This window comes from Rhamphochromis sp. 'chilingali', assembly GCF_963969265.1.
Source record: "Rhamphochromis sp. 'chilingali' genome assembly, chromosome: 8".
NCBI classification, from domain to species: Eukaryota; Metazoa; Chordata; class Actinopteri; order Cichliformes; family Cichlidae; genus Rhamphochromis; species Rhamphochromis sp. 'chilingali'.
Genome location: NC_137935.1, coordinates 37,203,517 through 37,219,757, shown reverse-complemented (window position 1 = coordinate 37,219,757; position 16,241 = coordinate 37,203,517). Strand labels below are relative to the sequence as shown.

The window sequence follows — 16,241 nt, the reverse complement described above, 5'->3', positions numbered from 1 at the left end:
TGGCATTTTACAGTAGCCTGTCACATACATGTTAGTGCACTGTGTAAATATACTTAATAATAATGCTTTTCTCAGTTTTACTGAATTGAACCATGTGTTTTAATCCAACATAACAACAATAAGAAGAAGAATATCCCCTTTGGGGCTGCGGCAAGAAGGGTATCCAGTTTAAAACTCCAAAATCAAACATGCAGGGCTATCTGTAATATCACGGAAGAAATTACAGCTGTGACACTTGATACAAACCCTTCATTACACAGGTTGGTCTTAATTTCAGGATTTGTCATGTAGAAGTAAGGAGAAGGCATTTCTAAAACTGTTGAATGTAAAATACAAAATAAAGTAATTATTCAAAGTTTATATAACCACCAATATTACATCCCACCACAAAAATGGCGACTGATTTTTGTGCATTAAATCACCACACGGCTTTATTTCAGATACATACCAGGAATGTACCACCAGTGTATGTGCTTAAACTTACATCCTTGCCACGGATCTGTTCCTCAGTGAGCTGCACCTCTATCAGAGGTCTGACAGTGGTGAACAGCTTCCACCATGGCCAGCCTTTGACACCACGATTCTTCTTTATGTTCTTCTGGATGCAGCGGATTGCCAGATCCTGAATCTGTCACACAAATACAACAACATTAAGAAAAAGACCACAAAGCTGGACAATGATATTAACAGATACAAAGTGCAGGATAACCAGAAAAGTACTATGTGGGGAGAGTTTGAGGTTTCTTCTTGATTGTACCAAAAAGAGATTTGAAGATTTAAAGCTTCAAAGCCTCAAAGACATATCCTACCAGTAACATCTACTGGTCAGCTGTAATTATAGTGGCCACAAACTTTCAACTCCAGTTCCAAGCCAAAGGCAAGAATTCATTCTAAGGATTATCACCCACACATGAAAGTGTCACAACATTTTGAAATGTCAGTTTACTATAAAATGTTTAACAGTAAAACCACCAAGGGGGTCCTGTTGACCCCATTTTGTCATGAAAGATGCTGTAATAACGTGAGTGAGCTAAATGTGATAAGCAAATATATAAGGGACTGTAGTTAAATAACAGATGAACAATTAGGCTACTGCAGGCCTGAACGGGTTGTGCAAAAAAGTGATCTCTCAAATGATATGAAGTCATTTTGAGGCAAAAGAACATTCCTGTCACCAGGTAGAAGCTGCAATCAGCTGTTGGCAAAGTGACTTTTATATATCCTTCACTTATCCAGGTATAAACACTCACTGAGGCATCTGGGCAAGAGGGCAGCAGAAAGTACAACAAATATAATAAGATAACAGTTCCATAAAGATATGTGAAGTGGCCAAAAAGGACTGCATTGATTATAATGTAGAACACATAGTGGGTACTATAAAGGCAGAATCATAAAGATACTTGCAAAACAGGTCCTTTTTCAAAATGTATATATAGGTTAACCACTTAATGTTATGTCACTTCTACAGGCATGACACGTATAAGCAAAGATATTGACATTAAAAACATTCAAAAACATCGGAAATCACTTTTTTGGAGACAACTTTTTGGCAAAATAGCAGATCAGAGTGGGCACTGTGTGACAGAGTGCATGCAGAACTGGATGTGTTGCTGGTTTTGCAGAGAAGCAGCAGAACAGAGTTAAACTGAGCAAAGAGTCTGTGGAAATAAACAGTGAAATTGGACAGGTTTCAGGGAAGAAGAGCGGAGGAGGTGTTTCACTGATGAGAGGCTGCAGGTGATCAGAGGAAGATGTGGAAGATAAATATGAACTTTTCTAATGTTACAATAATTCTTTTATATGTAATATGTATATAATATGTAATAATTCATTTTGACCTTTTCATAAAGTTCTTCCTCTATAACAATTAAATATTTACATGTGCCAGCTGCTGTGTAATTTGTTGTTCCCTATGTTTATTAGTTTATTATAATGCATATCTTAAATGTATGATCAGTAATGAAATTATCTAAATAATCTATAAATCTAACAAAAACCCTAGAAAGTTGTTAGGTTTATATTGTTGGATTGTCATTTATGCTTAGAAATATATACTCATATATGCTTAGAGGTATATAGTCGATTGCATAGTGATAGGATGTCTGATCCTTAGCAGTCTGCAAAGACTCTGTGTGCCTCCCAGAGGGTTCTGGCATACACACACATCCTAGGGCAGCGGTCTCCAACCTTTTTTGTGCCACGGACCGGTTTATGCCCGACATTATTTTCACAGACCGGCCTTTAAGGTGTCGCGGATAAATACAACAAAATAAAACCAGTACCGGTACCGAAAAAAAGAAGATTTATTCATAACACACGTGAAAAGACCCAGGAAAACAGAGTTAACGGTAAAAACGATAACAAAATAACGCTGAAAAACAATAAAAACCCTGAAAACCATACATTTCACACCTGAGCCTCAACTTTCGCGGCCCGGTACCAAACGACTCACGGACCGGTGCTGGTCCGAGGCCCGGGGATTGGGGACCACTGTCCTAGGGTCATGAGAGAGGTCGTACCTTCTCTTACTGATTTATGGGATAGGAGGACACCTACTCTGTATCTGTTTTAGTATAAAAGCCCTTTGTTTAGGTGGACCGCTGGGCTCCTGGCACCAGCTTTGGGGAGTCGTTCACAGGGTCACATCTTGGGACACACACACACACACACGCATACCTACACATACACACAGACGGTACTCTTTGTTCACATGTATGCCTATGTAAGACGTCATATGTTAATGAGACTATGCATATTCATGTAACCACAATAAAGAACAGTGCTGCAAGGGAGCTAACTGAGAGCGACTGAGGTTCGAGCGGAAGGAACGGCGCTCGTCACAGTTCTCTCCCTCGTGCACGAGCAACACAAAGAGCTCTGGTGACTTGCGTCTTGCTTTTGCCATTGTAGTAGAATTGTCTTGGTGTTCCAGCAATAGGCCTGTGCTACACAAACCTATCAAAAGTCATTTTAAATACTTATTTTACCAACCTTTGCTTAAAACTAGAAAAGAAATAACATGAAAATGAACAACTTAACTTCAAAAACAGGTCACGATCAAAATGGCCCATTCTGGCAGGTCTTGTGTTAAAGTGTTACTGCTTATAATACTTGAAACATAACTTATGATTATGGGAGGTATGATTGAAGATTTGTGAGAAGTTCTGTGTCATGGTTCTGGTACCGGTGTTACATCTTTCACCATCTTACAATGCTGTGACTGCAGCCATTCCCCAGCTCTCTGAATTGTACTCATGGCCATTGATCAGTGGTTTTTGATCAGTGGTTGCTCATCAGTGGTCATCTGGTGCAGATGGCAACAGATTTTAGATTTACTAGAGTTAATTGTGGTATTATTGCAAACAGATTGCATATACGTGCTAACTTGAACCTGTTCAATGGAAAACTGATCGCAGACAGACTCTGTCTTGGTGCTATTTTATTCTCATCTTGATGGACCTTTTGAAATCCTTTGAAGACAGTAGTTAGTAGCCTCAGACCTGGTCCCTATCTTTGAAATGACAACTTCAAAGATCACCAATATTTCTCCATAATTTTGGTCAGGACATGGACCCCAACCACAGTTTTCCATAGTGAGCCTAAGAGAGTTATGGCTATGTTGGAGAGTAAAGACAGTCAAAATAACAAATACTGACTTTCAAGCTTCAAGTCTTATTTAGCTTCCTATTTTCCTAGCAAAGAGAAAAGAGGACTGGCTCAAGATATTTTTCACCAAACTGTATGATTTTACTTCATTAAAAGTTTAGATCCAACGTTCTTATACATTTTGTTTCAAATGCTTTCAACACACGGCTTTATTTCAGATAAACTAACGAAATAACGAAAACTAGAAGTGAAAAAACATTTTCATTAACGGAAATAAAAATAAAAACAAAAAAAGGAAAACTAACTAAAACTGTAATGAGTGTTCACAAAACTAACTAAAATTAACTGAATTTATAGCAAAAATGTGTTTAGTTTTCGTAGATGTGTGTGTGTCATACAATAGTCAAGGGTGAAAATGAAGTTTAGTTTCCAGATTTTTTTCTTGCTGTCTCATTATCCCAATTTGGGATTACTTTGAATATGACTGTGTTTTGGATAAAGCAAGTGTCTTGTAGTGGAAAGAGACAAATTATGAGGGACATTTCTAAAGGGGAAAAAAATCCCACAAACCTTAAAGTGCACTTGAAAAGCTCGCACAAGAAGGCTAACCTAGCTTACCTTGAGAAGGTAAGGGAGCACACTCAAACCTCATCCCCAGAAAACAGAAGCTAACCCCAGGCAAGGCAGCGTGATGCATCCCGAGACAACAGGAAGGGGATATCTACATAACTGTGTGAGTCAATTGCCTTCAAAAGGTTTATCAATTCACTTGAACCAAAATTACGAACACCCGGTGCTGCAAGAGTTAATAGTCTCATTGGGGCCAAGATATAAATTTTATATTTGCCTGGTATCAGTGGTTGTTCATCTGCCTTTGTTTATTTATTTAAAGAACCCATAGGTGGAAATGTGAGTTGTCTGTCTCTGCATGTTAGCCCTGCGACAGACAGGCGACCTGTCCAGGGTGCAGGGTATGGTAGCTGGAATAGCAACATACCCAAGGATAAGCAGAAGAGCATGACTGATGTGATGAAAATGGGAATTTGTTGCACTTAATTATTGCAAACACAACTAAAACTATAACTGAAACTAATCAAAACTAAACTGAAACTAAGGATTTTCAAAAAAATAAAAACTAAACTAAACTAGCAAACAATTGGTAAAAACTAATTAAAACTGATATAAAATTGAAAATCTGAAGTCAAAACTAAATAAAAATAAAAACTAATGAAAATTGCAAAACTATTAAAACCCTGGTCTGAATACAAGCAGTAGCATCTTTCTCAATACACCTGTTTCCTGTCAGGGTGGGGAAAGTGGGGATTCTTTCTTTAGGCAACTGTTTAATTAGGCTCAGCGTTGGCTGGCAGTGGAATCCCCCGTGCTCCTCTACTCTCAACTGTTCCTATGAATGTCAAAAAGAGAGAGAGTGGAGACAGACTGCAGGGCTTCAAAGCAGTCAGCAGATCTCTTCTATTTGTCTGTTCCCCCATGGCGAAGTGGAGTCTTCATCTTTCTTTCCTTTTTTCCTATTTCCCCATCATCCTTCTCCATCTCACTTATTTCCTGGAGTGCTTTGAATGCAGCTCCCTCAGGGAGAGAGGGGGTAGGATATGAGGAATGTGGAAGACAACAAGGAGGTTCCCTAGAGCAGGGAAGTGGGTTAGATGGGTAAACAAACTAACCGGTTGTCTTGTGACAAAAAAAGCAAACCTGATTGTTATACAAATTACAGCACAAATTCACATTCTAAACTAAGTCCATCTGTAAGAATGAAAAAGGACGGACTTGGGTAAATCTTTGATTTTTAGTTTCATTAGCTTTTTGGCTAATGTTGAACACTCAGTATACGGAGTCTGTAAAGTTACAGAGCAGCATTACATAAAAGCCGCCAGCACCCAGCTGACTCAGTAACTGCAGAGTTCAATCAACTCCTACATCTTTAAAGCTCCCACCGGCATTCATTTTGTTAACAATATCCATTCAATGTATGTTTTATGGGTAAGCAGATTGGATTTAATGTGTCTTTAAAGTTTATTCACAGGGCTGTGATGCTGGATTTGACTGATGTCTATCACTTTCACTTTTCATTCTTGTAATTTTTAGAACTCTAGTGCAAATCCAGCATTTCTTACTGCTCCTTTACAATACAAGCACTGAAGTGATGAAATGCTGGGTAACTTATTGAGAAGATAATTTAGACATATGTGATTGTGATGATATGAACTTGTCAAGGCATCCTAAGTTGCATTAGAAGACAAACTACAGTGTGAGCCATTTCCTCTTATCTGCTTTAAGATTTCAACCAAGTCTGAGACTCTCCAGGATGCCTATGAACAGCGCACTAGAAACAAACTATTTACGACGGCGTAAAAGAAATGTGCCCAGTTCTACATCAATTACATGAGATTACTGTTTGCCACAAAGGCTCAAACTGAGTTCTTTGGGGGATAACATGAAAGCCAAACGCCCTTGAAAAGTCATTTTTGTTGGCAGCCCTGAGACCAGTGCTGCAAGACAGGATAAAATGAAATGGTAATGAAAGCTTAATCTCCACACACACATATACACTTACCACAAATACAAACACTGTGTACCAAATTAACTTTGAGTACACATGAGAAAAGTTTCACAAGCAGCATGATCACTTCTGTAAAGCTACACATGAAGTCAACAGATCCCCACGTGTATTTTGCGAGACAGCACCAATGTTTCCCACTTGTCAGGTTATTATTTTACACACATGCACGCGCAAGCGCGCGCACGCATGCAGAGAAGAAAATGACTAAAGCACAATCATCCAAACAGGTAACTTGTAACACATCCTTAAAGCTTCTTTGTAGCAACCTAAACACATCTAAACTCGAATTCACTTTTATTTCAGGGGAACTGTCAAATAATAATGAAATCCCATGACGGTCTTTTAATTGAAACAGGGGCAACTGTAGCTCAGGCAGTAGAGCAGGCAGTCTACTGATTATAAGGTAGGTGCAACAATCTCCGGCTCATCCAGTCCAAGTGCTGAAGTATCCTCGGATCCTTGATCAGGATACTTATTCCCAGACGCACTCCCCCGATGCACCCATCAGATTGTGTGTGTGAATGTTAGATACAGCATTTAGGCGTAGATAACAGTGCTGTCTGAATGTGATCGAGTAAATACGATTTTTAGTAGAAAACACTTTGAGTGCTCAAGTGAAGTAGCAAGGCGCTACAAATACTAGTATAATTTACCATTTAGAAAACTCTAGTTTTCTAAATAGACTTTTTTGTTTTTTAATATTTGTATTTTAATATTATCACACCTGCTTCTGGACAATGAATTTTTAAGGTACTAGTATTGTACCATTTAAAATAAATATATATGTATAAAAAATGCAAAATCATACTTTTGTTGTATAGACATTGCCTTGGTTTGTCTTTTAGTCAGTTGGGTTAACGCTTTTATGCATGTTTTTAACCCCAAAATTGGGTTTTATCTGTCAGACATGTTCTGTCCCTTACCTCAAGAGTCACTGCTACTCTTTGCCTTCAACACCAACTTCTGACACAACTAAGTCTGAGACTCTGTCCAATGCCTATAAACAGCACATCAGCAACTAGCTATTTACAATGACATGAAAGAAATTAACCCAGTTCCAGTCTACATCAATTATACGAGATAACTGTTTGCCATAAAAGCTGGGGCTCAAACCGAGGCCTTGAGGCAATAATAGCCATGGCTGCACTTGTGGCTCCTTACTGGTTGGCCCTGATGTCTCCTCGGGGACTGATGACATCCAGTGTTTGTTTTTTAAGAGGATTACCAGGAGGGCATTTCCAGAAGGATGTTAACACATGGCTGCTCAAGATTATGATTGATTATGTGTTTTTTATTGCCTGTAATGTCCTAATAGTTCTACTCATTCTGGATTCAAAGTCAATGTCAGGAATCAAGCTTTTTGTGGTTATAGTGAAGTAAAATAATAAGGTCATACCAATGAGGCATAAAAGGTACAGACAGATTAAAGGGGTATTCTGCATCTCCAGTTTCTTCAGTTCCTTTCCTTAAAGTTTTCCTCCTAACCTATCATCTATCTACCTGACAGAAGTCACCTATAAGGAATATAATGCCAAATCCCAACAACAGTCACCTCAAAGGTATGTAAATGCAAATGCAGAACAAAACGAAACACAATCAAAAATGAAAAATGAAAATGGAGGGGGGAAAGGTGATAAAAGGTATGAGAATGACGTCACACAGTCAGTAATCGATACTGGAATGGTTAAAGAAGACACTATGATGAAGTCACAGTGGGAAAGAGTAGCTGACTGAGAGCTGTTTCTTTGGCAGTTGCTCACTGGAGATGCATGATCACAAAAATCATCCGAGCAGCAGGGGGAAAGCCAGTATATTTACAAATGGCAAATATACGACATATCTTTTTTGCAAGTCATCAGTGCTGTGTTGGTCAGATTTCAACACGTAATTCCTAACTTTTTAAATGCCAAATGATAAAGTAGTCCTACCTTTCTCTTCTTGAACGCCTGTCTGGCTAAGTATCCCCTGCAAGCAGCCTGGAAGAGAGAAATGTTCCTCCTCGTCTGGAAATCTCGCTGCTCCTCCAGTCTGGACAGAATCCCTGCTCTGAAGAACACCTGCAGAAGGACAAGTAGAGTTAGAAGAGTGTCACATATACCGGCTCTCTCCTTTATTTTCTCACATTATTAACTCTCTGAAGTTAATAGTTCAAGTTCAAGTAAAGTGCTGTTAAAAACTATTTGCTCTAATTTTTTAAATTTTTTTCCCATGATCTGTCATTTATTCTTAAAAATCAAGTACATCACATAAAAGTTACAGAGTTCAGTATTCATCACAAAAGGGGTACTCCGGATGATCAATCCACATCAGCAACTCAACAAACCGAATATTTTTATTCAGTGCTTCAATGGCTTTTATTTCTTCCTCAGTCAGTGAAAAATCAAATATCTGGAAGTTGTGTTTGATCCGCTCAGCTTTGAAGCTCTTTGGGATCATTACAACTCCTCTCTGTATGTTGAGGCGCAGGGCCACCTGGGCACTACTTTGGTTGTACTTTTTCCCCAATGGATACAAGCACCTCATCGCCCAGCAGAGGAGGACATTTCAAATTCACCCAAGATGCATCTCTAGAGGAGCCAGTTTGGCAATAGCTAACAATCATGATGTCATTCTGACGACAGTACTCTAGAAGTTTTGGTTGTCTGAAATATGGGTGGCATTCGACCTGGTTGGATACGGGTTTGTGTTTGAGACCAGGTTGCTCTAATTTTAATATTAGAAAAAGATAACCAGAGTAATTAGAAATAAATGTAGTTTATTTGTGTAAACTTTTGTAAATGTAGCACTTTTTAAAATGATGACTTCATGTGTTCAAGGAAAAAAGCTGTTCAAAGCAACAATTTGCATATTAATGATAAAGAAACTGACCTCACAGCCCATCGTTTGTCAGTTGGGCTAGTTTTAGTCATTAATCAAATGTACTCTTTATAATGAAGGGGAAACCTGCAGCCAGCTGAGACTGAAGAAGTCACTTGGTGGATTGACTAAATGTTTCTTCTAGAGATGGCACGATACCACTTTTTTATGTCTGATACCGATATCATAAATTTGGATATCTGCCGATACCGATATGAATCCGATATAGTGTTTTTTAATCAATAAAACTGTTTTTTAATATCTTGCTGCATTTTGTATAAGTTCATACTCAAGTTTAAATAAACAACACTAAAGCTATTCTGTTATACCTGTATGTAAAAAATACACTGCACCCAAAATATGTCATAGTTCAGCAATACTGATCAATCTAATGAACTTAAACCTGCTCCATCCTCCCTATTCTGGTATTTTAAAGAGCACTTAGCAGAAATATTAAGCAACCTAACTAATAGGGTTGCAAACTCCCAGCAAAAAAAATAGGGAACCACCCCTCACGCTCCACCTCATGATGCTTAATCGACTTAATCAACTTTAATTTGATGCAGTGTGAAAAAAAATGCACAGAAATAAATAATTTTTCAAGAAATATTAAATAGATTCAACATCTTTCTTCTACAGAATGGCAGACTGCACAGATGGTACCTTCCCAAAGGAAAAAGTACTATAGCTTACTAGGGTATATTAGACTTAACAGTTACTATATACAGTAATGGACTTCTATACATTTTACATCAGATTAAAACTTTGGGTGTAAGATTCAGATAATTATTTATTAAAAGCTAGACATTTTAAATGAGAATAAGAAAGAAAAGTATGTCTTTGTGCCCCCTTTTCCCTGTTCATGCCCTATCGGCCCCCCTGGCTAAACTTTGCCAGATCCGCCCCTGCACAGTTACCAGCGTCAGCTACGTAGAAAAAGGTCCTGGTGTAGAAAGTAATATTAAATAAATTCTAACAACAGATTATCAAGCTTAAACGTGCTGCTGTTGTTCAGCCGCTGGTTTCCTCTTTCTGGTCCAAAGTGGGCCAAAAACAAACAAGAGAGACGGACTCGCAACAGAAAAGCCGATCAGCTGATCATTGATCAGTTTCATGATTGAAGTAGCAGCAGGAGAGAGAGGCAGTCGCTCCATATATCGGTTGTTAAGCTTAACGCGGGAATGCTTTACAAACATTCAGAGATGAACTTACACACTTGCTTCACTTCTCTCTGGGATAACTTCCTCGGAGATGAAATGCTGGTTTGGTAGCGAGGCTCCAAATACACACAGCCGCTCTATCACGTGATGCATACTGCTCCGACGTGCTACGGTTATGAACTGAGTTACGCCGTGTCGCAAGTTTTGTGAGGTGCTTTTTTGATATTTAATGGATCGGATTACATTTTTTATTTCTCTCCGATATCCGATCCAGTAATTTACGTCAGTATCGGACCGATACCGATACGTAATATCGGATCGGTCCATCTCTAGTTTCTTCCACTGACAACGCTAACTCCAGATGAACAGAATAGACTTTCTGGGACATTGCTTTGTGCACTGGTGCACAGTCATGTTGGAACAGAAGGAGACCATTACCAAACTGTTCCCACAAAGTTGGGAGCATGAAATTATCCAAAATGCCTCGGTGTGCTGAAGCATTAAGAGTTCCTTTCACTGGAACTAAAACAGCAGTTTAAAGAAATTATTAAAAACCCTAAATTACAAATAACAGTTATGCCCATGATGAGTATATGTAATTCTGCAATAATCACTGTGTGGGTACCTGCGTTATAGTTCAGTGAGGTGATCTACTATGATTTTGGGTCCAAGTCAAAATTTGCAGCCCAGCTGGGCAACTGCTATAGTTTTGTTTGGGGTTGTTTTGTTTTTTTATATAGTGGTTTAATGAGCAGTAGGTTGTTCCTCATCCAGTTGCCTGTGAGCTATGTTTACTGCCAGAGGGAAAAACAACAACAACATTTGTTCAGGGCTTATAGCAAATTCCAGAGTATCAAAGAATATTATGGTGAATTACTTTTGTTTATGTTTGTGGAGCTTTATAGATTTCTACAAATACTGATATTTTGTGTAAAATGGCATTGTGCAGGCCTTTTCCCTATACGCCAATCTAACAGTTTTAAATACTGCCTTACTGTTGTTGTGGCTATAGATGCTGGTGGGAAAATGAAGTGGCTAAGGTATAAAAAGCACAGAAATGCTTTTTCCACTCCCCAAAAATGGATTCGGGTACCACAAATCAATTCTGCTCCAGTGGGATTTTCTATCGTGGGAAGATGATGTCTAACTAGCCTGGAAGCAGACAACACATGCGGCAAACATGAACAGCTATGCTCCTCAGAGACCCTTGTGTCAGTGTGGGAATGGTTTAATACTACCATGCAGAGAGCTACAAAAAGTTTGGCATTGCACACCAGGGACAGGTTGGCAGCAATACCTGCACAGCCCACAAATCTTGTGTTACTGCTAATTCCTCCAGGCTGATGAGAGTCCAAACACAACTAATGTCAAAAGTCTGTGTGATTTGCTTTAATTTTAGATGGCGGGACATGTGACTTGTTAGAAAATACTGAGAAAGACAATGCTAGTATTAAGACCCTCAGTCTCTTAGATGAAATGTAATATTATTATTTATTTAAATTATTAAAATCGGGGGTGGAGGTGGGGGGCTGGGATCATACCATTATGCAAAAGATTTAAGGGGGGCAGATGTTCCGAAGACAACAAGTGTAGTGGTACAAGCCAAGTACACAGAGAGACGGCGAGCTGGATTTAAATGCAAGCGTGTTGGGAAAAAGTGAAGAAAGGAGCTAAAATGTAAAATGAGCAGCATCTGGCTGCATTTCAATGATATTGGAGACTGTCTGAAGTGATATCCACTTTTATATTCAGCCATTTTCCATGGTGGAGGATAAAAGGTTTCAAACATATCCAGGCCTTAAACCTCATATGTGTTCTCCTAAGTTACAGTTCAGTATTGAATATTACACAAAATAAACTATATACAAAGTGTCTTTGAATATCTGCATGTAGCACAGAGCCATGGCTCAGGGTCTAAATGAGTCTCATAGGCCAGAATGTGCTTGAAGTTATTTATAATTCTTAACTTGTTTGAACTTCTGCTCACCACAAACAAGCACAAGCAGAAACTTTGGCCTTTTAACCGTTTTGTTTGTTTGTTTGTTTGTTTGTTTTCTTAAGTCTTACAGTTTTTCCTACTGATAAAATGCTCTCATATGGCCATTCATACTACACAAAATAATTAGGCATTAAAAATTTAAATGACAGAAAAGTTTCTGTTTTTCCACTTTCTATAGAAATTTCTGGTTTTTATGATTACAAAAAAACCTGAACAGTCTGGGCAATCAGCTGCAAGAATTTTTGCCGTAATCTTTCACATCTATTACTTACAGTTTAAGTCCAAAGATGCGTGCCTACAGATTTCTTTCCTTGTCACAGCAGCTTTTTCTTCCTCATGTAGAAAAACAGTTAAATAAGTAACTTCTTTATACTGAATGGGAAGTTTCACTGGTCTGGCCCACTTAAGGTCAAAGTGAGCTGTACGTTGCCCGCCATGTAAAATGAGTTTGGCACCCCTGACATAGACCATGTTAGGCAGGTGTTATTATTTAACACAGACAAACGTTAGCTGGAAAATGTACCTTTAATTATCAACAACATCTCTTAGGCAAGTCATTGCTCTCTTCACTGCCATTTTTTAAGTGTGCCTGTCTTTCTTGTATTTCCATCTGACTCTGATTAAAAAAAAATAACATATATATATATATATATATATATATATATATATATATATATATAATTCTATAATAACATAAATAATAATATGTAGTGATATAACGTAATGTGTTTAACTAAATTTATCCTGTTGTGTTATTATTCTGTGATGTGAAGTGCTGCTTCACCAAGCTACCTTCTTCATAAAGGAGAAGTGGCACTCCATTCTTTGAGGACACACAATTTTTGTTAGCATCTTTAAAGAGACTAATGTTTATTGAATTCAGAAATCTGACCTCAACTCCATTTACCATTTATGGAACATTTGCAAAGCCAAACACTTTCAGCAGTAGGGATGGGTATCAAAACCCGGTTCTTGTTGAGAACCGGTGTTTCAATTCCTTGGAATTTTTTGCCATTTTTGCAAATGATTCTCTTATTGATTCCAGTCGCCCCGAATGACGTCACCGCGTTGCGGAGCGTCATTTACCTGGCAGGAAACATGGCGGCTCAAACGCTCAAAAGTTTGGTTATACTTTACGAGAACGGCTGACAACAGGGCAACTTGCAATACTTGCAAAGTAGATATTTCATTTAAGGGGGGAAACACTACGAATATGCAAAAGCATTTGCTCACAAAACACACGATGACCTTTAATGAATGTCGTGTTTTTAATTCCGCTCCGGACTCGTGAATCTCAACCCAGCAGCAGCGGTAACGTTTGCACGTCCTCTCCCGTTAATGTGGCAGGTAAATAATCAACTAACAGTGCATATTATGTTAGCGCGATCTGCCTTATTACAAAACCTGCCATTACTGTGCATTTAGGTGACCATGATGAGACAGAGTCTGGCTCAGATGCTGGCAGTTCTCGCTGCAGTCTACCGGTAGCGTCTCCTTTCAGGCCAGGACAGACGAATGTCACCGAGCAGTGACTCAGTTTGTGGTCAAAGGCTTGCACCCATTTGCCACAGCAGATGCCCCCGATTTTCGGTAAGTGTTTAATTGTAGGCAGGGACATTACTGGATATTCTTGTGTAATTGCTACTGAATTATTTATGTTATACTTTGTTATTGCTACAGAAGAATGTTTATTTTATTATTTTACATTTACAATTTTTTTTCCTGGGGACCCTGTGACACCCCACTGAAGAGCCGTAGGCTGGAACTCTTAAGATCTCACTGTTGGGTTTGTAAGGCCATGTTACTCCTAAATTTCTATCTTGTTCAAAGAGAAGATATAAAACGAAGTTCTAAGCTAATCGACCTTAGTGTTCTCCTTTTTTAAAAAGAATCGATAAAGAATCGAATCGTTAAACAGAATCGAAAATGGAATCGGAATCGTGAAAATCTTATCAATACCCATCCCTATTCAGCAGTATAAAAAAGTCTTTGTAACATTGCCACATCACCCTGGGATAAAACTGATTATCATGTTTAATGTCTTTATCAAGTCCATCTAGCTCAAGTGTTGCAGTAATTTAACAGAACTGATACTGTCATCTGGAATTAGAAACTGTATTTACTTATCTTCACTGACCTTCGGATCTAACTGTACATACTGTGTAATTGTTAATATAGAAATATGGGGAGCGATGGATGAGTAATATAGAGTATTTATCAGATGTTTAGTTAAGTATTATAGGAGTAGGCCGGTTGGAGAGTAAGTGGCCCACAGACTGGGCCACTTACTCTCTAAATGGGAAGCTGGTGCTTTACTTTCCCACATGAGCTGGTTGGACACCTTTGTGTTTCAACTGTCAGTAAAAACATTACAAAACAAGAGGCATTACCAATGTTACTGATATGAAAACCACAGATTAAAAGAAAACTTTGGTACTAAAAAGTTAACTTTGGGAATGTAGTGGTCAAACTCTGAAGCAAGGTCAAACATTCTGCAATATCTGCCAAGAAACTTCAATAATTGACAGCTCAAGGCCCAGACTGTTCTTTATTCCGCAGACATTCACAGATCTAATTAGCAAAAACTGCCTGCCCTTTTCCTTGTGATTAGCTGCACTTTATCCTCAACAGTCTGGCAGTGTTTGACTGCTGCTTGGCAAGATACAGAGAGTGCCAAGAATTAGAACTAGTGAGGATACATGTGGAAGTGTGAAGACTTTGTCACTGCAGAGGAGCAAAAAAGAAACAGAGAGCCTGTCGCCCCTTTTGCTCGACAAGCTAGTGAGTAGAATGAAAATGTGTTCTAATTATCTGTTTAACTGCAAGGGCCAAAGCATAAAAAGTTTTTTGAATTTGAATACTTTTTCTTGCTCTTTCACAGCAACACAAAGCAGCAACAGCCAGACGACAAGCTGATCAACATCAGTGTAGAAAGTGATGATGAAAACCCACAAAAATCTCATTTTCAACAACAAATGTAAAGACAACAAAGAAGAAAGAACTGGATTTTAGGATTGCAATAAAAAAGAGGGGCGTCTGAGGATCACCACAAAAAGAATTAGTACTGTGAAGGAAATGTTGAGTTTGCAATAACAGGAAAACTGCATTAACTCATAAGCAGAAGTACATTGAGATGAAAAGTGTATGCATTAGGGAAAACTCACCCTGCTTAGCCCCATGTGGTAGTTACTCTTCTCCAGCTCCAAAGACTCCAGTAACTCCTCCACTGCCTGGAAACGAGCAGAACGAACACTCATTAGATAAACAACCCAATCGCTCTGTGTCCGGGCCTTACCTATGTCTGGTCATGTGACCTGGCTCCTAAAAATGATGCAAGTTACGTGCCATAGCAACAAACACCAATCCACTCTGGAATCAGCTAACACAAGCACACACATACCTCGATGTCCCTAAAAAGGAAACAGACTACAAGGTTTGAAAAGTGATGCTACACACTACATTTGGTAAACGTGTCATTAAATGTACAGTGGGGGAAATAATTGTTTGATCCCCTGCTGAATTGGAAAGTTTGCTTATAAAGAAATGATCAGTTTCTAACTTTTATGGTGGTTTTTATTTTAGGGGAAAAACACAGAACAGCAACCTAAAATCCAGACAAAAGGAATTACATTTAAGTTACAAACTGATTGGACCACTCCACTTCACATGAACTCGCTAAATCTTTTAGGTTTCTTGGCTGCCACTCAGCAACTTAAAGCCTGCTTCAGCTCCATCCACAGATTCTTTAAACAACTGAGGTCTGGAAACTGAATAGGGTACTGCATGACCTTAATGTGCTTCTTTGGCAACTCTCTTATTGTCTTTGCAGTATGTGTTTGATCACTGTCAGAAAACGGCTGAGTTGATGCCATAGAGTTCAATTTTGGTTTCACGTTTTTTAACAAGCGTTCTCTGAATCATCTAGATCATAGGTGTCAAACTCTGGCCTAATTACATTTGGCCCGCGAAGCCATACCAAATTACTATCAGAGCTGGCCTACTGGTATTATACAGCTAATATATATATTGTTCAGTATTA

General features: G+C 38.6%; 1 protein-coding gene across 8 annotated transcripts in view; it reads right to left on the bottom strand.

Moving 5' to 3' along the window:
* myo18ab (myosin XVIIIA b) overlaps window positions 1-16,241 on the bottom strand; it is a 128,332-nt gene that overhangs the window by 44,318 nt on the left and 67,773 nt on the right. For all 8 annotated transcript variants that reach the window (XM_080888696.1, XM_080888700.1, XM_080888699.1 and 5 more), the window contains 3 exons: window positions 15,367-15,432; window positions 8,116-8,244; window positions 485-628 (listed from right to left, as the gene is read on the bottom strand). In XM_080888696.1, coding sequence (XP_080744822.1) covers window positions 485-628; window positions 8,116-8,244; window positions 15,367-15,432 — 339 coding nt within the window. The remainder of the gene's footprint in view (window positions 1-484; window positions 629-8,115; window positions 8,245-15,366; window positions 15,433-16,241) is intronic.